At 50.5% G+C, this 24,645-nt stretch overlaps 1 protein-coding gene across 3 annotated transcripts in view; it reads left to right on the top strand.

The window, feature by feature from the left end:
- Window positions 1-3,972: 3,972 nt before the first annotated feature.
- Agap3 (ArfGAP with GTPase domain, ankyrin repeat and PH domain 3) overlaps window positions 3,973-24,645 on the top strand; it is a 50,577-nt gene continuing 29,904 nt past the window's right edge. For 2 of the 3 annotated variants that reach the window (XM_032907141.1, XM_032907139.1), the window contains exon 1: window positions 3,973-4,587. In XM_032907141.1, coding sequence (XP_032763032.1) covers window positions 4,263-4,587 — 325 coding nt within the window. In that variant the 5' untranslated portion in view covers window positions 3,973-4,262. The remainder of the gene's footprint in view (window positions 4,588-24,645) is intronic. The other variant, XM_032907137.1, reaches the window with a different exon arrangement.

A 24,645-nucleotide genomic window follows, 5' to 3' on the forward strand; every position in this document is an offset into this window, starting at 1 on the left:
GTCCACGGAGGCCAGAAGAGAGCATTGGATCCCCTGGCACTGGAGTTACAGATGGTCGAGAGTCACCACGGAGGTGCTGTGGATCGAACCTAGGTCCTGTGAAAGAGCAGCTACTGCTCTGAACCCCTGAGCTATTGATCCACACCCAGTGTTTACAGAAAGCACACCTACACATGGGGCAGGAGCTGGCAGATGGGAAGGTGGAACCAAACATGGAGGCGGTGGGAAAACAAACATGGAGACCCGCCACACTGCCGTGATGATCCAGGAGCGAGCACACTGCCTGCATGCCTGCCTACCTCTACAGAAGCCTCTTCAACTCACTGTCGCCTGAAGTTGACCAGGGTTTCTGTCCTAGGCTCTAGCCTCCTTCCTGCCCCGTGTCTAGTCTGCCTGTCCGCCATGTCCCTAGGGCCCCAGCCAACCTCTTCCTGGGCTCTATGAACACAGAGGGCACACTGGCTGCAGGGTCCAGGATCTTGTCAATCTGCATTTGTGCCCTGCGGTACACTCGGTGTCGCTCCTTAGTGTCACCGGAAGACAGGTCGTCCACCACCGGGAACTCGTAGTGGCCTCTGCGTTTGGCACGAAGGCGAATCTGTTGCGGTGGTGCTCTATCTCCGACTTGTGGCGTAGCGCCAACTGGATCTGAGTGCGGGGAGTGAACAGCAAGGACCATCACTCAGGGTGTTTCCTCAGGTTTCTGGGACCCTTACTCTGTAAAGCCCTTTTAGAGTTGTTCCCTTTCTCTGACCACCCTTGCTCTGTAGGCTTGATGGAGGTGACATATGTCACCCATGGAGGTGACAAAGAATGACCATTGCCTACACAATGAGTGGGAGAAAGCCAGCCGTGCATTAATGATCACTCTCTTAGGGAAGGCTGACCAAAGCCAGTGCACCAGAGCCGGGGGCAGCTGAGGCAGCGTGCATGGCTCTGAGGAGGAGCCGTCTCAGGGCTGCTGCCTCAGTGCCTTCAGTTCATCCTGTCAAGATCCATCACTCTCCCCGAGTAGTGGCGCAGTTTAAAAAAAAAAAAATCAATTGTGGGTGGTGGGAGGGCTCCAAGGTCGTCGCCACTGGCACAGGAGCTACAAGCAGCTGATGACGTCTGCCAAGAGGAAGAGACACCTTTTCTTCAAGGATTCAGCTACTGTTAAGCTGGCCACGTGCGTGTTCAGAGTGGATGGGCTTATTATGAATAACAACGATGAGAAGACAGCATGGAGTTGGGAGGGAGATAGGTTAGGAAGTCTGGGGAGAGATGGGGGGATAGATACGTTGTATCAAATATGGATACGTGTATCAGATATTCGAAAAATAAATCAAACATTAAAAAATAAAAAAATAATAAAAAAAAGAAGTTCTAGGAGAACTTCTTCCTGCCAATTCTATCTAAGCATCTAACAGAGACGCTATGGGTGTGTGGGTTTGTTTGAAGTTTTGTTTTTGTTTTTCAGGATGGGGTTTCTATATGTAGCCCTGGCTGTCCTGGAACTCTTGATGTAGAGCAGGCTGGCCTTGAACTCACAGAAACCCACCTACCTCTGCCTCCTCAGTGCTGGGATTGAAAGCACACATCTGCACCACCTGGCCAGAGTATTAGTATTAGTTTTAGAATTGTAAAGTACAAAAACTATAATTTTTTATGAAAAAAGCTGTATTTTCTGTTTAACTCCTTCAGTTTTCAGATTAAGACCAGGAAGTTGACAAGACATTCCTAAAGTCACACAGATAGAAGTGTGAATCATTCAATAGTCTGAGGGGTCCTAGAATTATTGATCAGTTTGCATCTGATCCTTTGGGAACTAGGAGAAATGTAGGAAGGTGGGTAAAAAGTCAACTAATGGTCAATATTATTTTGGGAAGAAGTCCAAGTTGACCTTTGAAGTAGAAATGAGTGTAAAAAAGATACATGCGGGCTGGAGAGAGGGCTCATCTGCTTAGAGCATGGCTGTTCTTTCAGAGGACTTAGGCTTATTTCTCACTACACCACATGGCAACTCAAAAGAGTATCTGTGACTCCGATTCCAGAGGATCCTGACCTCCGCAGGCATCCACTACTTGTCTGTACATAATACACATGTATTCACACAGAGAAAACACCGTGCACATACATAGCTATGTGTAGAGCATTTGGCCAGCATGGTTAATTAGTTCCTGCAGTCCAACCCTAGGACCAAAAGAGAGAGGGGAGTGCAGGGCATATATCAATGGTGAAATCATCCACTTAAGATAGTATCGACTACTATGCTAATTAAAAGTTTTACGTTTTTATTGATGGTCAGACCAAGAGTTGGTTTGCGTTACTGAAGTCTGTTGGTGTCCAAGCTCAGGGGTACAGAGTTAAAAGGCAAAAACCACAAAGAGACCATAATTTACATCAAAGTTAGATGACAGTTATAGAAACCTTGAAACATTTATGCCTGGCATAGCATAATAATTATTTCAGACATAATACGACTTTTTTTTTCTCGAGACAGGGTTTTTCTGTGTAGCCCTGGCTGTTGTGGAACTCATTCTGTAGACCTGGCTGGCCTTGAGCTCAAGGATCTGCTGCCTCTGCCTCTGCCTCTGCCTCTGCCTCTGCCTCTGCCTCTGCCTCTGCCCCTGCCCCTGCCCCTGCCCCTGCCCCTGCCCCTGCCGGGATTAAAAGTGTGTACCTCACTCACTACTACCCAGTGATGCTTTTCATTTTTTTTTTTTTTTGGAGCTGGGGACCGAACCCAGGGGATGCTTTTCATTTTTGAGACAGGGTTGGTGATCTAGGCTCTGCCTTCCTAACACCGTGACTTTAGACATGTACTCATATTCAGCTGGTTCGGTTTTTAAAGACGGTCTTATATAGCCCAGGTTGACTTTGAACTCCATGTAGCCCAGGCTGTCCTTGAACTAATCCTCCTATTCTGTGACCCCTGTGCTGGGATAATGTGTACATCCTGACACCTGGCATCCTCTAGCAGATTTATTCCACAGGGTCATTCTCTTGCACATGCCACCTCATGGAGGTTCGAGGATCTGTGTTGGGATGTGGGTTAACACAGCTGAAGACAACTTTGATAATGGGAATACAGAAGAACTGGGACATTGAAGGGCGATCTCTGGCCCTAGAAAGGGCACAAGATAAGACAAGGGGATAGGACAAGAAAAATTATGAGACTCATGTAGGTTCTGGTGAGTTTCTTTAATGAACCAACGGACCCTCTTCAGTATGGTATCTTTTGGGAGAGGGCTGTCACTGGGAGATAAGAATTGGGACACTGGGGGCTGGGGATTTAGCTCAGTGGTAGAGCGCTTACCTAGGAAGCGCAAGGCCCTGGGTTCGGTCCCCAGCTCCGGAAAAAAAGAACCAAAAAAAAAAAAAAAAAAAAGAATTGGGACACTGTTGTTTCAAGCTTGCAGGGGCCCTCGGGTGAAACTCAAGGAGAACTGAAAATAGGAACGGGGAGCCCATCCCAGTCTCTGCGGTGCAGCCAGCAGTGAAGACCCGGGCAGAGAGCCAGGGAAGAGAACCCTGACATGATCCCTAGGGCTGACTTCGAGGCCTGTAGACAGAGGAGCTGGTGCAGCACTAAAAGAGGGTGGCGCCGCTGGGCCTGGGCGAGCTTCTCCGCCAATCAGTCCCATTTATCAGCACCCTCAGGCGCAGGGAACTGTTCCGAGTGACCCAAGGATTCTACACCATCCTAGAGCGATGTAGAGAGGTAGAAATGACAGCTGGCCGGACGTGGGGGGGACAGCGTGGTCGTGTCCCCAGGCGGGAGGCCCTCAAGGCGCGGAGCTTTGGGGGCGGGCGAGCGGGCGGAAGGGCCTACGCGGGTGGGTGGGGCGGCGCGTCGCGGCCAACACGCGGCTCTTGGGGGTGGAGGCTGAGGCGCCTGCGAAAGAGGGGCGGGGCGCAGGGCGATGCGCTGGAGGGGGGGGGCGGCTGGGAGGGGGCCTGGCTGCGTGTGCCGGAGCTGGCGGGGCGGCGGTGTGCGCATGACGCGGGGAGGGCCCGGGCCGCGCGCTCCCGGTCCCGTTGTTGTTGCCGCTGGAGGCAGCTCCAAGGCGGCGGGATCTCAGCGCCGGTAAACGCCGGGCGGCGGCCCCAGCGTGCGCGACCGCGCCTTTTGGCCTCGGCTCCGGGCCTCATGCGCTAGCCCTGTGCCGCGCGCTTCGTAGTTAGGGTCCCGCCAGCCCCGCGCGCCTACTCGCCGCCGCCGCCGCCGCGCCGCCCCAGGCCCTGGCTGGGCCCGCTTTGGGCCCCGCGCCTCCGGAGCCATGAACTTCCAGGCGGGCGGGGGCCAGAGTCCTCAGCAGCAGCAGAGCCTGGCGGCTCCGGGGGGCGGCGGCAGCGGCGGCGGCGGCGCGGGGGGCGGTGGGCAGTTCGGCGGCGCGGGGCCCGGAGCCGGGGGTGGCGGCCCCTCGCAGCAGCTGGCCGGCGGGCCCCCAGCAGTTCGCGCTTCCAACTCGGCCGCTATCCGGGCCGAAATCCAGCGCTTCGAGTCGGTACACCCTAACATCTACGCCATCTACGACCTGATCGAGCGAATCGAGGATTTGGCACTGCAGAACCAGATCCGGGAGCACGTCATCTCCATCGAGGGTGAGCGGAGCCGGGGGGCTGCGGGATCTGAGGCGCAGTGGCATTTGCAGCGCTGGCCAGTGGCGGGTGGAGGGGGGCCCTCTATGGCCCCGGCCCGACCCCTCTCTGGCACTCGGGGGTCTTATGAAGCTGAGGTTTGCGGTTTGCTAATACCGGCTACAGAGCCTTGGTACAGGTTTTTCATACAGGAACACTTCTTTTTAAGGGGCCGGTGGGTTCAGTCCTGTGCCAGTGGACACGTTTTTGGGGTTTGTGTGTGTGTGTGTTTCTCTTCGTGACCTGGGATGTGAAGATGGTTGTCGCTCCAAGGACTGATGCGCCGAGTCGCCAAGGACCCGGAGGGCCTGGGGCCACATCTGGCTATGCATGGTCCGGCCGGGTGGGTGCGACGGAAGACCTTGGTGGGTCCTGAAGGTGGGGCTGATGCTTGAGCGTAATCTTAGCTGCTACCCTGCCCAACCCAGCAGTAGGGGTGGAGGATCTGAGCTTCAGGTTAGTGGATGGCAGCCTTCCTGGGCCTCTCCTGCAGGCTTTGGAGGGTGGCGCTCCCCGCGGCGCCCTCTCCCGACGCACACCCACCCCCACGCTTCTGTGGCCAGGCGGGCGCGGGCCTGGCCTGGGCGCAGGACTGGGGAGCTGTGGCCGCGTGGGAGGCGCTGGATGGTCCCTCTGCGCTACCAGTGCCCTCTAACCCCCAGGCATACATGCGGCTGCTGTGAGGATGCTGACTGACCTCCAGGGAGGTCGGGCCTGGATCTAGGGCCCCAGGCCATGCACTGCTCCTAGTTATGTTTCTTTCTGTGGGTACCTGCGCCCTGAACTCTGGCAGCTGTAGGGCACATTAATTAGGGGGCACACTGCTGGCAAGAAGCCCCACGACCTTCGGTGTGGTGGAGGCTGGCTGGCAGTAGCAACAGGCACCCCAGTGGCAGTGTTGACCTTCTAGCAAGCTTGGACAGATGGGCCTCGCCCTGGTCCATCTGCTTCCTTTTCCAACTCTGCTTGAAGGGGGACGCCCACCAGCAGGTGGTGAGTTCTGCCTTAGTGGCAATGCAGGGAGAGCCAAGGCCAGTTGCTGCCGACATGGAGTTGGGAAGGGCATGCCCACTTTTTGAGCCCTTCAATTTAGGTCCCGTTCCCATCTTGTGTGAGGCTTTGGGGCCCTCTGTACCTGAACAACCCTGTTTTGCTTTATGAGGTACCCAGATCTTTTGTGAGTAGAGCCCCCCTCCACCTTTATTAGATCTGGGCCCTTTTGTTGTAACATTCCCAGCTGTCTTCCTTTTGATCTTTTCCCAGCCTGTTTTCCTCTCTTTCCTTTCAAGGCAGAGTTCACTGTGAACTAATTAGGTGACAGAAAAAACTCATTAACATGGATTTGAGTAAATGGCTTGGAGTCACTGCTGGAGATTGGGAGGTAGCATTTGAGTGAGCCAGGGTCTTTAGAAGAGATGAGGTTTTTCAGAAGAGATGAGGTGGGGTTGTTTTGTTTTTTGTTAGGTTCAGAGAGGGTGAGGCCAGAAGAGACTGTTCTCTGAGCTTCCCTGTCCCTGGAGGAAGTATGAAGTTTTCATCAACTCCCAGGGTGATTCCCTGCCTTTCTGGGAGGATGAAACAACTTACTGGATTGCCACCAGTGAGAGAGGGAGGGGGGAGGTGCGTGTGCGTGTGCGTGTGCGTGTGCGTGTGCGTGTGCGTGTGTGTGTGTGTGTGTGTGTGTGTGTGTGTGACTTTCAAGGGTAGGGAGAAGACAGGCTGAGCAGGCTCCACACCTAATTTCTGTTTATTAGTGTTATTAGTGACCTAAATCATCCCTACTCACATACCAGATGGGGCATCTTCTGTGTAAGTCATGGTCCCAGGAAGTACTTGTCTTGGTTTTGAGCCCTCCCCCAGACCAGCTTCCCCACTGAGGTTTGGAAGTACCCCACTGTCCATCTGCCTCGCCTGGAAGCTTTGTGTCACCCTCATGAAATCCTAGGCCCTGATGATCGTTGTCACAAGACTGACCCAGCTGTTCCCCATACACGAACAGCCCTCAGCTCTGCTGTCCCCACCCCGTCCCTGTCCCTTCTGCCCGGGAAAATCTCCAAGCCCCTTCTTTCACCTTCCCCTTCCAGGCCTTTCCTGGGAACTCATTTTTTTTTTTTTACCCCCACCACACTGGCTTTCACACTTCTGTCAACCCAAGTTTTCCACTGTAGGCAGCAGGCTAAAAAGAAAAAATAAAATAAAAAGTAAGGTTAAACCTAAGCAACCAGACTCCTTCTCCAGTGTTCAGCCCTGCGTGCTTCCTGCAGTCGGATTCTTCATCTGCCTAACCATGTTGATCTGTTCTGCAAGGTGGTGTTCCCACCTTGCCCACAGAAAGCAATAGCAGCATCTTGGTCTTTCTGTTTGGCCTACAGAGTTGCCAGGAGCCTGTGCTTCAAGGGCCCAAGCTTCCTTCTCTAAGGGCTAACATTTCACCTTCCTTCAGTTACTCTCTTGTGAAGAAGGGCTTACTCTGTTTTATCAGAAGGCGACTGCCAGAACAGTTTAAAACACTGAAATTCCTATCCTACTCTAGGGAGAACACCTGTTCAGTCCTTAGCCCCAGGGAATGAAAGAAACACTACCAGGGCCTGGAGGATAGATACGTGCAGGACCTCTGAGTCACTCAGCCTCACCAGTGGGAAACTGACCCTCAGAAATGGGAGGGACCAGTGTGAACCCAGCCTCTCTCCTTCCCAAGGAAAAGTGAGTCTCCTGGGTGCAGCTGGAGCTGTATCCTAGAAAGAAGAATGCAGGGACACTAGGGTTCATGGCAGTGAGTGGGGAAGGGAGACTCAGGGTAGGCCTGGCCATCCAGAAGCCCAGAGAAGGTGTTGGGAGGAGCAGCTCTAGGGGTCCCACTGTGTAATGCCGACCAGGTGTATGTCTGTGGGGGGATGGGGCAGCAACGGGGCCAGCTCAGTTTCCGGTTTGGGTTGTGGGCCTGAAAGTGTCTATGTGTGTGTGCCACATGGCTATTGTGTATGCAGGAACCCAGCTTTGTCCGCTGCATGAAGCCCCTTTGTTTTTCCCTGGGGTTTGTGTTTCCTGAAAGAGGGAGAAGTTCCTTTGAGCATTCCTGCTCTCTCTGGATTGTTCCCAGCCTTATTCATGCAGTTCCCATTCCGCCCGCCTTCCTACCCAGCCTGTGGGTTAAGGGATATCCCAAAGGTACTGGAAGGAAGAGATCCAGGCTTCTTCCTGTTTGGTTCAGGCCAAGAGGGGCCAGGTATTTTGGGAACGCCCAGGGGGGCAGCAGGAAAGGGTTCAGCCACAGTCTTTGCCTGACCAGCCTGGGGTTAATGCTATGATTGTATTTCCCCCTTGCTCAGATTTCTCTCGCCATAAGGAAAGGACATGAAAGCTCTGGCCCGAGCTCCTGACTTTGCTCATTGTTTAGGGTAGTCTCCACCCTGGCTAGGATTCTTGCCACAGGGTCTGCTATCTTGTGCAGTGCCCAAGCTAGGCTTTTCCCAGTGGCTGGCCTAACTTGTAGGTCAGGAATGGGTTGGAATCTACATCTGTGACTCTAGTTCCCACAGTTAGCTATTTCAGTGGAGAGGGCCTATTGGGAGCATGGCTGCTTATGTAGGACTTTTCACACAAGGGTTCTAGGAATTCTGAGAAAGGATACCCATGTGGGGTGCTGGTAGGCAGCGAAAAGTGCATTTGTTCCCAATTTATCTCTTTAACTCCTATAGGTGGCCCAGTTGCATCTAGGACCTCAGAACACTGGAGAACAAAGGGGAGGGAGGGAGAAGAGGGCCGGCCCAGCCACCCTTTGGGGATGGCTCAGTGGGCAGGAGGTATCAGAGGGCACCCGGAGTGACAGTAATGAAACTGGCTTTTCTGAAACCAGGGCAAAACTGGGAGACCTGCTTTGGGGTTAGAAAGGACCATGCTTTCAGAATATGACCTCGGGAGAGCCTCCTTCACACCATTGGCTCTAGAGTCAGTGCCTGTTTGACCTCCCTCATCAGGGAAGCAGGCTGCCCCTAAGTACCGCCTGTGTCACTTCTCAAGCGTGAGCTGCGTGTGCTGGTTGGGGGGCTTCCCACCCACAGGGGACAGGACTGTGTTAGGGGTGGTCTGAAAACATACATGTGACATTCAGAGTATATAGCAAGTGAGTCTCTGTATTCATGGGGGACAGTTAATGGGTGAAGGAGGGAAGTTTGGTTAATTGAAAAAAATCTTTTTTCATACAGTATATTTTGGGCATGTTTTACCCCTCTTCCCATTTCTCCCAAGTCTTCCCCACCTCCCTACCCACTCAACTTTATGTTCTTTTTCTTGCCTCTCTAAAAACATAAAGGAACAAACTCACAAACCTCTACAAAAACAGAAACTAAAATATACAAGTAAAAGATCAATAAGAAAAAATTCCGAAGAAAATAAAATGAGATGAAACAGCTACACAGATAGCCTTGAGTTTGTGCTGGCCGACTCCTCCTGGGTGTGGGGCATGCCCTGAAGTGTGCAGTTCAGACCACTCTACTGGAGAGAATGGACTTTTCTTCTGCTGGGGAATAACTGTAGATGGTTTCTTAGGGGTGGGAGCCTGCATCCACTTCCTTCTTTCAGCACTGGGACCACATATGCTTGGAGCCTGTGCAGGTCATGGGTGTGTTCTCCGGTCTCTGAGTCCATGTGTGCATCTGGAAGACAGACACTGTTCTCTCGGACTCAGCCATGGCCTCTGTCTCATACAGTCAGCCCAGGAAGAGCCTTGATACAGACATCCCATTTAGAAACTGAGTGATCTGGGCTGGAGAGATGGCTCAGTGGTTAAGAGCACGGACTGCTCTTCCAGAGGCCCTGAGTTCAATTCCAGCAACCACATAATGGGTCACAACCATGTGTAATGAGATCTTATGCTCTCTTCTAATGTGTCTGAGGACAGCTACAGTGTACTCACATACATAAACAAATCTTTAAAAAAAAAAAAAAAAAAGAACCGAGTGATCCAAAGCTCTGCACGCTGTCCAGTTGCGGGCATCTGTTAGTTGGGAAAGGCATTTTTAATGCTCTCCTATAGTAACTCATCTCCATCTTCTAAGTCTCAAGAAACCGTGGGAGTTGGTGCTTCCTTCTGTAGGACATAGGTGGCCCGAGAGGGCGCAGGCAAGTATATGGACTGACCTGCCTGAGAGTGGGCCCCTCGACATGTGCCTGTGAGCCCTTGGCCAGCTGTTAGCACGTGTCATGTCGGCCCAGGTGCAGGGGTGCTCTGGGAAGATGGGTTCTCGGGGAGACAGGTGCCTTCCTGCTCATCACCTGAACATCAGCGTGTATTGCCACATTCTCTGAGGTTAGTTTAATCCTGAGGATTTGCCCTGGGGTGGGTAGGACAGGAAGGTGAGCAGGCCATGGGGCAGCTGTGTTGTCTGCCAGCTCTCCATGCTCCCTGGTCTTCAGTACTGTCCTGAAGGCAAGACAAAGACTTCCTCAGTGTTGCAGAGCCCCCCCCCCACGCCCCGCACGGTTTTCCCAGTGTCCTTTCATTTAGTACATAGATGGCCTGGGACTTAGAGTAGCCCCCCCTGAGGCCCTACTGTGAGCCACAGAGCCAGGACTTTTGCTGGAGTTCCTGTTCCTTAATTGCATGGTTTGGTCAGGTGGGCACATGGTGTCCACATAGATGACTCCAAGGGAAGAAAGTGTTTGAGATTCAAACTGCCCTGGAGTTTAAACTTGTAGATCATAGTGTGCAGTGGCTCAGGCCTCCTCTTCCCTGGTGGATCCCTTTTCTGGTTCCTTGATTCTCCATCTGAAGCATAGCATTTGAGGGTATCACTTCCACTCAGCAGAGTGCATGGACAGTAGCATACATGTGTTTTTAAAAAAAAAAAAAAAAAAAAAAAAAACAACTCATGTGAGGGCTGCAGAGATGGCTCAGCAGTTAAGAGCACTGGCTGCTCCTCCAGAGGACTCAGGTTTAGTTCCCAGCACCCACATGGCAGCTCAACTGCCTGTCACTCCTATTCCAGGGGCTTTGACACCCTCACACAGACATACATGCAGACAAAACTCTAATGCACATAAAATAGTAAGTAAAATAAACTATTTAAAAACTCTTATTCGAGCCACCATAATGGTGCACACCTTTAATTCCAGCACGTGGAAGGCAGAGGCAGGTAGATTTCTTGTGAACTGTATGGAAGCATCACCTGTCAATAAAAACGTCTGTGACCAATGAGTTGAGGCAAGAAATAGGAGGTGGGAGTTCCAGGAGAGAGAGAGGGAGAAAGGAGGATCGAGGGAAGGAGAGACTGAGGATGATGATGATGACTGATTGATTGATTGATTCTGCTAAAGAGTCAGGCAAGGGAGACTTGCCCCATGCTGAAGGAGACAGTAACATGAAACTGAGGAGAGGTAACCAATCACATAGTAGAACTTAGAATAGAATAAATGTGTGATTAAGTTATAAACTAGTTGAGAAACAAACCAAAGTTAAGGCTGTAAGCCAGCCCTGTCTCAAAGTAGATAAGTAATAAGCCTCGTTTGAAGGGCTAAGGGAATGGCTCAGTAGTTCAGAGCACTTCGTTCTCCTGTAGAGGAGCCACAGTTCTGGGATCTATGATCTGGAACCCTCTGGAGGCATCAGACATGCACGTGGCACACATATGTGCATGCAGGCTGTTCCTGTTAGGTTTCTGTCGCTCTGATAAACACCACAACCAAAAGCCACTTGGGGAGGAAAGGGTTTATTTCATTGTGCAGCTTATAGCCCATCTGGAACTGAGGTAAGAGCAGTTACTAAGTCAGGAATCTGGAAGTAGGAGCTGACACAGAGATCGCAGAGAGTGGACTGTCCTCTGCCTCCCTCCAGTTCATCTGCCTTGCCTTTCCCCACCCCGCCTGCCACCTGCTTTTGTTTTCATGACAGGGTAGCCCTGGCTGCCCTGAAACTTGCTCTGTAGACCAAACTGGCCTCAAACTTAAGAGATCTGCCTGCCTCTTCTGGAATCAAAGGTGTGGGCCGCCGCTGCCACCGCCACTCCTACTGCCACCTTGGCCTCAACTACCTTCCTTATACCTCCCAGAGCCATCGGCCCAGGGGTGGAACCACCTACAGTGCACTGAATCAAAAAGCAAGTGCCACATGCTTACCCCAGCCAGTCTGATGGGGACATTTTATCAACTGAGGTTCCTGATCCTTAGATGACTTTAGGTTATTCACAGAATAACTGTCCAGCACCCCGGTAAAGTAATCGCATACACAAAAGTCTTTTTAAAAATCTCATTTAATACACGTTTATGTGTTGAAAGTGTATGTTATACCCAATTCATATAACAAAGGAAGTTTAACCGTGCCTGCCCCTCTTCCTACCTGAAGTTACTGTCAGGAGAATCTTCCCTGCTTCCTTTTCTGCTCTTCCCCCTCTGGATTTTTGGTGGGTTTTGTACCACTGGTGTTCACAGCAAGGATAGAATGTTTTGGCTTGGTTTTGTGGGTCTGTGCTCATGCGTGCGCTCCTGGAGTAAGGGTGTCAGCACTGAATGCCTTCCTCAGTTGATCTCTGACAGTTTTTTTTGAGATGGAGTCTGTCACTGAAACTGGCCTCACGATTCAACTAAACTGGCTGGCCAGCAAGTCCCAGGGCTTCCCCTGTCTATGTCTGTCTGTCCAGTGCTGTGATTACCAGCACATGCTACCGTGCTCAGCCTTTCTATGTGGATGCTAGAGATGGAATTCAGACCCTTATGCTGTGTTTCTTTGAAACTCACAGTGGTCCTGCTGGCCTGGAACCCGCTATGTGATGGGGGATGACTCTGAACTTCTGTTTCTCCCGCTTTTCCCTTCCCAAGTGTGGGGATTATAGGTGTGCAACATGTTGGCGTTATACCTTAAAGAACACACCTATTTCTATGTAGGAGCGTTTTGCCTGCACGGGTGAATGTGCGGAGTGTGCATGCCTGGTGCCAGGGGAACTGGAGTTACAGACAGTTAGGAGCTGGTATGTGGGTTCTGGGAACCGAGCCCCAGGCCTCTGTCTGCAGCAAGCGCCCTTAGTCACTGAGCATCTCTCTGGCCACCTTACTCTAGCTTCCGTGCTTGGCTTTTGTTTTGTTTTGTGGCAGATGCTGCAGTGGGAGAAGAACCAGAGGCTCAGATACGATAGCAAGAATCACTTGTTAGTTGGCAGCCCCTTAGGCAGGGAGTTCTGGTCTCCGCGCTCCTTCTGCCCAGCTCTCCAGTTTAGGCCGTTCACTGCATGGCTCTGTGCCTGTCTTCCAGGGCCATTTCAGTTGTGTCCACCTAACAGATGTACAGTTACAGTATTTAGAGCCATTTCAGGCATGGCTCTTGGGACAGGGGCCCAGCTACCAGGTCTGGGACTGAGAAGGACTCTGCTGAGTACAAAGCTTAGAGTCTTGTGGCTTCTAAGATGTTTCACTTTAGAGCCTACCGGGACCTCCTCAGTGGAACAGCCTGTGGGGGAGGAGAGCTTCTGTGCCTCAGTTTACGCATTTGACATGTCTTAGTGTTGGTGTGCTGAGTACAGCAGGATCACACGTGAGCTAGGCTGGCGCCTGGTACATAGCCAGCCCGTGTTGATGGTAGGCATTATTCCAGACAGCTGTGTGCATCCTCTCCGGGAAGGGCACACTGTTTATTACCTAGTTGTGAGTTTGTCTGGTCATTTCCTTTGCCCGATTTCCCAGATGAAGATGGTAAGATACAGAGTTTGCACATTTTAGGGCCTCCGCCACCGTTCTGACTCCCAGGGCTGAGGTAGCCTTTTCCCTGCCCATTTCCCTGACAGATGAGGGGGGAAAACCCTAAAAGAAAAAGATTGAATGGCTTCCCCTCTTTGCACCTGTGTTTCTTTGATTATGGCTTTTTGTTTTGCTACTTGATTGGCTTTAGTAGTAAGAATCATTAAAGTTTTGTTGGGCTGAGGGTAGAACACTTGTTTATCGAATAGAGTCCTGGCATATCACAGCACGCACATGTACACGCACGCACACACACACAGTGTCATTTATTCTCTTTTGATTTAATTCCGTCCTTTGTGCAGGTTCCTTTGGTTCGTCACTCCAGGATCTGTTCAGGCTTAAAATAAGTTTAATCTCTCTTAGTATTGATTTTTCTTAACTGTTTCTGTGTTTGAGAGTCAGCCCCTCTGCCCCGCACTGTTTTCGTCAGCGCATTGGTCCATTGTGCTTGACGCAGGGCTGACAGGGCTGGCCCCTGATGTGGCTGAGGCCCTGATCCTGACCACAGTGGTGCCTGGTGTTTTGTTAGACAGTGTTCCCTTTTCTTTCCCTAGCTCCCCTTCTTGCCACAGGTGGGGTACCACGAGCCCTACCGCTTGCTTTTGAATCTGATGTAGCTGTGACATTTGTGCATCTGAGCTCTGGGCTCTCTTTTGTGTGTCTGCAGCACTTGCTTTTGCTGGTTTTACCTCTAGATGGAAGCCTCTTTAATCAGTAACGTCAGTAAGGCCTCTGAGGCTATCCTCTGATCTTCCTGCCTCTACCTCCCAAGTACTGAGATCACAGATGTATACCACCATGCTTTCTTTATGTGTAGCTCCCTAGCTTGAACCAAGACCGTGTGCATGCTAAAAATGTTTTCTACCTAAGGAGCTACATCCCTAGGCCTGAGTGCCCAGTAGATAATGTGGCTGATTTTCATGGTACAAGAAAACAATGTCGGGTTGGGGATTTAGCTCAGTGGTAGAGCGCTTGCCTAGGAAGCGCTAAGGCCCTGGGTTCGGTCCCCAGCTCCGAAAAAAAAAAAGAAAAAAAAAAAAAAAAAAAAAAAACAATGTCTTTTTTGCTATTTAATATTTATTTACTTTACATACATGAGTATACTGTAGCTGTCTTCAGACACACCGGAAGAGGACATCAGATCCTATTACAGAGGGTTGTGAGCCACCATGTGGTTGCTGGGAACTGAACTCAGGACCTCTGGAAGAGCAGTCAGTACTCTTACCCACTGAGCCATCTCTCCAGCCTGAAAACAATATGTCTGAGTTACTTTTCTACTTCTATGATAGAACATCATGCCCAGTACAACTTATACATGGAACAGGTTATTTGGGCTTATTCAGAGGATACAAGTCCGTCATGGAGAGGAGGCATGGCAGCAGGAAGCTGGGAGCTCTTCAAACCCAGGCACAGAGCAGAGAGGGTACAGAGAAGAGGCTGCATGATGTCAAAGCCCACCCCAGTGACACCTACTATACCTTCCCAAACAGCACCACCAGTTGGGAACATTTCTCATTCAAACCACTGTGCTGTTGACCTTGTAAACTATAAGGTAGAGTATTCTGCTTGGCTGTGAAAGTTGAAAACATGAGCATGTGAGCATGTCGGTGCTTTAATATACGTCTCAGCGCCGGCCTTGAGTTTAGAATGCAGACATAAATGTGCCTTTTCTATAGATCTCCGTCTTCCTTCAGTCATCTGGTTAGCTTCTGCTTCTCTTTTCACTTTAAAGGTTTATCTTACTTTTATTGTGGATATCTGTGTGTAGGCTTGAGTATACATAAATGATGTGCATCGGTGTGCAAGTGTTCGTGGGGGCCAGAAATGGGCGTTGAACTCCCTAGAATCACAGAAGTCGTGAGCTGCTCCATGTGAGAGAGACCAGGAACTAAAGCCAGGTCTTCTACAAGAGCAGCGCATGCTCTTAGAACTGATAACTTTCTCTAGCTCCTCATGTTTGTGCTTTTATGTTGGGAGGACATCACAGGATCTCCCTCCCGTACCATTGATGGTCTCAACCACACAGCCCACAGCCGTCCTGCCTCAATGTGGCCAGGGCTTGCAATAACAGGCAGGTGCTACCACGCCCTAGCTAATTCATATTTATCTACTGAGCACCCACCAAGGTGACGAATGACAAATACATCCACTTAAAAACATTACATATGCCTAGTAGGGTTTTTTTTTTTTTTGCATGTATGTATTTGTGTGTGCGTGTGTATACACACGTATGTGCCCATGCAGAAATAAGAGAACAACTTTGGGTCAGTTCTTTGTTTCATCATGTGTACTGTGGATTTATTTAATTCAGGTCATCCTGCTTGGTTGCAAACATCTTTACCTCTATTGAGCCATCTCACTACACCCCCCGCACCATTTTTGTTCAGCCCTGTATATCTTTTGAAAGCCTAGAAGTATGTCTTGTTCTCCCCAGCCTCCGTAATAAAGGACAGGGTACTGAACCAGGAAACCGAGTATCTCAGAGTACTGCAGCAGTAAATACAGATGCTGCAGGGGACTCCTCTTGTCCCCATGTTGGAACCCAGGAACTAATGGGGCCTATGGGTGAGTTGGACCCTGTTATCCCAGGCCATGTATGACACTCAACATGATACCCCATGCCTCCTTCAGCCCATGTTGACGAGGTTTGAAGTGATTGTCTGGTTAAGAACTTATTCTCGCCATCTTTGTCTGTCACTGTTAGGGGAGATGCGGTCCTGAGCCTGTTTAACACACTCAGGTCCTCAGTGTATCTGGCCCAGAGTCTAGAGCCGGCTTCCTGCTAGACCTAGCAGGTCAGAAGATTCTAGGTGCATCTACTTCTGTGTAGGACTTGAGCCCCTATAACTCGTGGAGGACAGACAGGCCACTGTCCTTCTATGTGTGGGAGGAGTTCTCCCGAGTGGCAGCAGGCAGTCCTTGCACACTGTTAGAATGAGCCTGGCTGTCCAGCATCAGTGCTCCACCCCCAAGTCAACCATCAGTTTTCTCATCCAGCCCCTCACTCGTATTAGCACATTGTCTTAGCACGCCTTGCTTGCTGTGGGTCCCACAATTTGGCTCCTTCTGGCAGCCCCTTACCCAGCTGGGTTCACTCTGCTCACTTTATCCCCTCTCTCCTCAAATACAGTAGTAACCTTCCCCACTCTAATTCTCAGTGACCTGGAGCAGCTGTTGCTGATCCTAGCTGCCATGTACTATGTCCTTGTGTCTGTTTGACTTCTACTTCCTGATGGAGCCTGAGCCCTGTGCCTATGGCAGAACTGCCCAGCCACGCCCAGCTTCCCCTCCTGTCCTCTCTGCGTGATATGAAGCTTTCTCCAAGGACCCTTCATGATTCCACATTAGGTCAGAGGAGCCTGAGCCTCCCGAGCCTGCTCCTGGGGCACAGTGGAGGAGAGGCCTCCTAAGTCACGGGCCAGGACTGCTCTGGAGTAGTTGAGAGGGCTCCCAGGCCAGTCGCAGCCAGGGCAGTGAGCGTGGGTTTTTCCAGCTACCAGGTCAAGGGCCTGTGCATCATCTTCTGTATGGGCTGAGGCGGAGAGGCAGGCCATTGACCATGGCCTGTGTGCTCTGCAGAGCAGCAGGTCTTCTGACTCATGCCCTCTCTGTGGTGCGAGCGCTAACGGTTGTGTTGGGTTTTGTTTTGTTGTTGTTGTTGTTATAGTTTTTGTTTTGTTTGAGACAAGGTTGTTTTTTTTTTTAAGATTTATTTATTTAAGGGTTGGGGATTTAGCTCAGTGGTAGAGTGCTTGCCTAGGAAGCGCAAGGCCCTGGGTTCGGTCCCCAGCTCTAAAAAAAAGAACCAAAAAAAAAAAAAAAGATTTATTTATTTTATGTATATGAGTACACTGTAGCTGTCATCAGGCACACCAGAAGAGGGCATCAGTTCTCATTACAGATGGTTGTGAGCTACCATGTGGTTGCTGGGATTTGAACTCAGGACCTCTGGAAGAGCAGTCAGTGCTCTTAACCACTGAGCCATCTCTCCAGCCCGAGAACAAGGTTTCTACATAGCCCTGGCTGTCTTGGAACTCACTGTGTAGACCAGGCTGGCCTCAGAATCAGAGATCTGTCTGCCCCTGCCTCCCAAGTGCTGGAATTAAAGGTGTGCACCAACAGGACTGGCCACTCATGAGTTTTGGACTAGCCCAGGAACTGTGGTCCATCTTAAGCAGGACCAGTGGCTAGGGAAAGATATAAGTAGGGAAAGAGTGCCCTCTGAGGACTCAGAATTGGGCTCAGAAATCACAAGAGCCCTGCTTTTGAGCTCAGGCCAGCCCAGGCCTTAGGGTGGTACTGGGAGGACAGCTTGTAGGATGCAGGGTGCTGTCCTTGTTTGGTCCTAGCTACATGGAGATGAGTAATAAGCTAGGAGCTGTACGCCAGGGGCTAAGGGTTACCATGGAGCTATCAAGAGAAAGAGGAAGCTTACAGAATGGTGTAATCTTTCTGTGTGGGGTGCAGACAATGAGCCCCACAAAGACCCTCTGAGTATTTGAGTATCAGATGCAGAGAGAATCGCCCACGCCATCAATCCAGGGAAGAGGGGTAGAGACCAGGCCCAGACTCAAGTCCTGGCTACACATGCACCCTCAGACCTCTGAGGACAGACGGGGCCATCTCAAGTATGTGCTGGCATCTTCCTTTCTCTGAGCTGTGAGATCTCCTTTGAAATATTGTGGCCTGCTGATGGGGACACATCTCATGGGCCTTGTTAAGCAGTAGACTTTGATGGTGTTTGGGGTAGGACAGGGAGAAGAGTTGACCTCTTCCTCATAGTAGGGCCTAGAATAGGGCCAAATCCAGGAGAGTGGGGCCAGCATCTCAGGGAGCTTGGCAGAGACTCACTTCCTGGATACTCTGTTTGACTGCCCCCTCCCTTTCTGCCCAGGAAGCTGGGGTGGTCTGGTATAGTCCAGGAGGAGGAGACCGTAGGGGAAACAGGGCTGACAGCGGTAAAGTCCAAACATTGGACAACAGTACCACAGCCTTTTCTTTCAAAGTGCCCCGAACTTGACCAATAGTACAGTCTGTTTCTGGGGCAGGCTAGAATGCAAGGACTGGTCTGGGCCCCCATGTTGGAAGTGTGAGCGTGAGCGTGAGCGTGAGCGCTCGCTACTGCTGTAAGCAGGAGGTGGGCACGTGTGTAGTGTGATGGTGAACTGCCATCAAGAGACACTGTGCTTTCAGAATCCCAGGGGCACCGGGGTGGCCCTAGGGCAGGGTGGCTCAGTAGGTGTTGCTGGTGGCTGCAGCCTTGACAGGCCCGGCAGACAGGTTCACGAGTGTGATGTGATTGTGAGAATTGCTGCCATGATGTGCTTAAATCCACATAAACGTGCCGCCCTCACCCCAGCGCCTCGGTGTTCATGCTGCAGATGTCACAAGACTGGCAGCTCTTGCTGTGGCTGGTGAGGGCTGCAGGGTTCTGAGCTGGGCCGTCAGGACCATCACTACCGTGCAGAACAGCAATGAGAAAGGGACTTTGGTCTGGCACTTGGGTTAGTCCTGACATTACCCGTCACACCTGCCATTCTCCTAACAGTGTGAGCTTTAGATCATTTTCCCAAGGTATTATTGACTCCATTTTGTAAGTGGAGAAACTGAAGTGTAGAGGTTTTTTAAAAAAAAAAAAAAAAAAAAAAAGTGCCTTAGGCTATCTGATCATCATGGCAGAGTATTCGAGACAGTGAGGTAGGTAGTGGCTACCTAGAGCTCATCCCCTGTCCTGTGTTGATAAGCTAGGTTGTAGAGGCTTATGTCCATACCCTGGAAATAAAGTATATGTAGTCCTTACCCCATGGCATTAGTGTGCCTCGATGATCCTTCCTTGTGTCTGTAGTCTTTCTGGGTGTCAGTGGATAGACTGCTTCCCTCAACAAACTACCTTCCCTCAACAAATACCACTCCCATCTGGCGGATGGCTGGTGGCGTGTTCATATGTTCTAATCCGTTACAAGTCTGTCAGTATAATTACGTCTCTCATCACACAGTGTACGTGTACTGGATAAGCAGCTAACATGCTCCCTCCTGCAGAGAGCTTCTACGAGGTGTTAAGAAACAGGTTTGAAAAACCCAAGAGAAAGGCAAGCAAAGAATAGGATGAGAGAGACGTGAACAAGAAACTCATGTAGTCAGTCACCATGAAAAGATGTTCTCCAATCAGAGCAGCACACATCCAGGGAGATAGAGCCACCGGATGCCCTGTCCACACAGCAGAGCTGCAAGGTTCTATGGTGTGTGCATGTGTATGTGTGTGCGTGTCTGTGTGCACCTGTAGCAAGGGTCCATGCTACCTTTCTGGTGGATGACTGAGTGAGTCCCATAATATCTGTGTAGCTGGGAATGACCTTGAACTGATCCTCCTGCCTCTCAAGTGTTAGGATTTTAAGTATATACCATCATGAGGGTTTATGGTATGGGTGCTAAGGGTTGAACCCAGGTCTTTTTTGTGCACCTAGACAAATGGTCTGCTGACTGAACTCTAGCTTTACCTGCAAACCCTCTACTTTTTGAGACAGGGTCTTTAATCATATAGCCATGGCTGGCTTGGGACTTGTTACCCTGTCTCAAAAATTCTGAACAAAATGAAGAGATGATAAATGGAAGGGTTTAGAACCCATTGAGAAACTGACAGTTAGGTGATAAAGCCTTTGCCCAGGATGCATGAGGTCCTGGGTCAGTGTTCTCAACCTTCCTGATGCTGCAGCCTTGTGGTATGGTGACCCCCAATCATAAGAATTATTTTCAGGGGTTGGGGATTTAGCTCAGTGATAGAGCAGGCCCTGGGTTCGGTGCTCAGCTCCGGGAAAAAAAAAAGATTAAAAAAAAAATAATTATTTTCATTGCTACTTCATAACTGTAATTTTGCTACTTTTCTGAATAATAATGTAATTGTGTTTTCTTTTTTTTTTTTCTTTTTTCTTTTTTTTTCAGAGCTGGGGACCGAACCCAGGGCCTTGCACTTGCTAGGCAAGCGCTCTACCACTGAGCTAAATCCCCAACCTCCGTAATTGTGTTTTCTGATGGTCTTATAGGGCACCATATAGAAGGTTCGTTTGACTCCCAGAAGAGCTGTGGCCCACTGTTTGAGAACCACGCTCTGGGTTTAATACCATTGCCAGACGGCGAAAAGAGAGAAACAGAAACACATGCAGCTAAGTGGAGCAGAATTTTAATCATGAAACTTCCGTCCTTTTTAAAGACAGTCATGGCAGTCCTGCCTCAGCCTAGGACCCTCCGGGTTAGGATTATAACAGGAGCCCATGTCTGGCTGGCTTCAGTCTTCTGAAGGAAGAAACCATTTTAAAAAACACATGAGAGAAAGCAATAGGTGAGGGTTGCTGCTGCAAAGTCACTCCCTTCAGGATCAGAAGGGTTTGGGATAGAGAGGAACCAGCAGGTCAGTCCTCTACAGTGTGAGCATGCACGTTTGTGGGAGTACATGTAGAAGTGCATGTGTGTGTGCGTGTGTGTGTATGTGTGTTTGTGCGCTCGGAAGCTCGAGGCTTGACCATGGGATCTGAAGTTCTGGGCCTGTTCTGGGCTCTAGCACCCACAGGCTGTGCAACCTTAGACAATTCACTTCCCTCTCAGAGCATCATAGTTACCCCCTCCAAAAGACTAGGCTGCAGCTTCTGAGCTGAAATAGTGCCAGGCTGCAGGGGCCTGGTAGCCTCCTAAAACTACCCCAACTCAGAGCTTTTCTATAGGATCCTTTTGTACTTTCCTTGGTCAACGAATCATAACAAATTACCATGAGCCAGATATCAATTTATCGTCTTATTTTAGGAATGCAAAAGTCTGATGGGATCAAGGTGTCAGCAGGGCCACCCTGCTTCTGAAGGTACTAGGAACACATCTGCCACAGGCTTCTCCTTGACTTATGTTTATAGATGGCCATCTTCTTGTGTCTCTAGGTTTTAAAGACAGGGTCTTATGTGGCCAGGCTGGCCTCCACTCACTATGTAGCTGAGAATGGTCTTGATCTTCTTCTCCTTCTGAGTACTGGGATGACAGGTGTGCCTTAAATGGCTGGGTGGTGCTGTGCTGGGGACCAGTCTCAGGCCTTGTGCATACTGGACAAACACTGACTCACACCTCTAGCTCCACTGTGAAGACTTATATTAGCATTTCTCTACATAGTTAGACCAAACGTCCCTTTTTCTATAAGGACATTGTCAGGTCGGGTGCCTACCCCACTGCAGTCTTAAGTACAAACACAACACCGCTGTTTTCACGTTATGTCTTAGACCTACTTCAGGGCCTCAATCTCCAGGGCCCAGGCTTGGGAGGTAGAGGGACCAGCTGGCTTGGCTGGCCTGGCACATGTGAACTGTAGCCCTTGACCTGAGTTTCTACCTAGCCTATTGGGCATCCTGGTTTGGTTTTTTTTGTTTTTTGTTTTTTGTTTTTCTTCTTTTCTTTTTTTCGGAGCTGGGGACCGAACCCAGGGCCTTGCGCTTGCTAGGCAAGCGCTCTACCACTGAGCTAAATCCCCAACCCCCTGGCCCTGGTTTTTGTTTTGTTTTTTTTTTTTAAAGATTTGTTTATTTTATTCATGAGTACACTGTAACTGTCAGACACACCAGAAGATATCAGATCTCATTACAGATGGTTGTGAGCCACCATGTGGTTGCTGGGATTTGAACTCAGGACCTCTGGAAGAGCAGTCGGTGCTCTTAACCACTGAGCCATCTCTCCAGCCCCCTGGCCCTGGTTTTAATCATTCATGTTTATACCACCCTTTCTTACCCAGCGGGGTTGCACTGGTCACTGCTCACCTGCTGCCCACCAGGCTCCAGGATGCCACCATGGTTCTGTGACAGTTTGAGCTGGGAAGAGGGGCTTTCTCTGTCTTACACACCGTATCTGCGGTCAGCAAACTTGCCATGAGGGCAGGTACTCACACAACAGTCATGTCTGTATTATCTGCTTTCTGTGTTCCTATGACCAAAGAGAAAGTTCAGGAGCGTTTGGCTGTGCTGTCAATTAAAGTAGGGAGGCAAGCAGCAGGAATGTGGGGCAGCTGGTGGGTCACATTGCATCTGAAGTCAGGAAGCAAGAGCAGAGACTGCTGGCTCCACTCTTCGTCTGGGATCCAGCCTGTCGAATGGCACCACCCACATTTAGGATGTGTCTTTCCAGCAACTCCATCTAGAGACCTCTTCACAGAAGTGCTCAGAAGTTGGGTTCCTGGGTGGTTTTGGGTCCTGCCAAGTTGATAGCACTAATCCACTGCTGCTGGAGGGTGAGTTTGAGCCAAGTTGTGCTCTTCTTTGGGTTATGTGGATTATGGCACTGTCTTACCGTCTCAGCCGGCTGTCCCCACCAGGAACTGTCTCCTTCAGGAAGAGCTCTGGTGCATAATTCATGTGTTGCCAGAACTCTATGAGGTCCCGCTGGGAAGCAGGATGCAGGTGAGGAAGGCATCTCAGAGTGGAGAGAGTTGGGTCACTGAAGGGAGGGACAGTTCCACTGAGTTCCAAGTGACCAAAAGGACAAGGGATGGGTAGATACTGTATAGTTCAGTAGAGGGAGGGTGGAGTCGGTGAGGTCAAGCCCCAGGGTCAGGGGCACAGAGACATGGACCGATACAGTGTCAGGGACTGCAGGGCTCCGTTGACAGTGACAAGGTCATGGTTTTAGCAGGTTGCACACCTTTGTGGGCATGAATACAGGTGTCAGTGTGTTAGCAGATGGGGTAAGGACACCATTAGGAAGTTGCTGCAGTGGCAAAGGTGCTTACTGGGCAGAGGAACCCGTTTTGGAGAGAGAGACGATAGAACAGTCAGGATTGGCGTGGTAGTGGAACAGACACCGAGTGTGACCAGCCCAAGGGCCCTGGTGCGGGCATGCCTGGTGCAGGAGACGCTCTGCTGCCACCTTGTGGCCAGAGAGAGCTCACACCTGAAGACACCTAATGCCTCAGCCATTCCTGGGAAAGCTAGCTGCATAACTTTGATCTCTAGGCAAAAGCTGGTCCTTCAGAGAGTGACAGCCACCATTTCTTGCAGATGAAGTGGGTTGTGACACTCATTTGTGATTATCAGGGCATCAGTAGCAGGACTAGGTTACTGAGACCAGGTGGATGCCTGTGGGAGTTACGCAGAGCTGCCCTTCCCCTCTGCTAAGGAGTCAGTGTTCTTTCCCAGGTGTGTCTCAGCCCTGCTCACGGGGTCATTCTCTTTCTGCCTAAAGAGTTCTCTGTTCCTACACCTCTGCAGGATTCATCACTAATCCTTCAGAAATTTTCAAAGAGCCATACATGCAACCTCTGTAGGACAGATACAGCCTGGCACTTAAAAAACAGCTGCTCTGAGAGAGGCCGGGTCTGTGGGGTTCTGACCCTCTACAACAGTCCAGCACAGAGCTTTCAAGGACAACCTTCTTGCTCTTTGTAGGTGATGGCTGTGTGGGACAGTGTGGTTGTCAAGAGCATTCAGGGCAGGTGTATGGCTGCATACACAACTAGTGCCGTCCTACCCACTCCTGAAGCAACCCTTTGGGCACCTTGTCCTCCACTCCACCCCCTTCAGTCCTCAAACACTGGCTTCTTAGCTACTGTCCTGTGCTTGCATTTTCATTGTGAGTGCATGAGGCTGTAATGGGCCATCCTATTCTTTTGTGGGAGAATAAATAGTTCCTATGGGTGGGATAGACAGGACAGATAGATGAAGGCAGGGAACTGTTCTAGTTAGCCTTTCTGTTGCTGGAATAAATATCATGACCATAACCAACCTGGAAAGGAGTCTTACTTTGCTTATACTTCCACATCACAATCCATCATCAAAGGAAGTCAGGGCAGAAAGTAAAGCAGGGCATATGCTAATTACTGGTCTGCTTCTGTGGCTTGCCCAGCCCACTTTTTTTTAGTTCTCTCACACATTCCTAACTCAGTTTCCCCACCCTCCACCCCTTCCAGTTCCTCCCCTCATATCCGTTCTCATCCAGATTCACTCAAAAACCAGAGCAGACCTCCCAGGGATATCAACCGAACAAAGGCTAACAAGTTACAAGACCATTCGAAAACCCTCATGTCAAGGCTAAGTGAGGCAACCCAGGAGGAGGAAGAGGCTCTCAAGAGCAGGCAAATGAGTCAGAGATTCCCCCCCCCCCACACTCCACTGTTGGGAGTCCCACAAGAACACCAGGCTACACAGCTGTAACATATGCAGAAGACCAGCCAGGCACGCACATACAGGGTTGGTTTGGTGCTTCAGTCTCTGGAAGCCCCTGGGAGGGAGCCCTGCTCAGTTGATTCTGTGGGCATGTCCTTGTTACAGTCTGGACCCT

The sequence above is a fragment of the Rattus rattus genome, chromosome 6 (assembly GCF_011064425.1).
Source record: "Rattus rattus isolate New Zealand chromosome 6, Rrattus_CSIRO_v1, whole genome shotgun sequence".
Taxonomy (NCBI): Eukaryota; Metazoa; Chordata; class Mammalia; order Rodentia; family Muridae; genus Rattus; species Rattus rattus.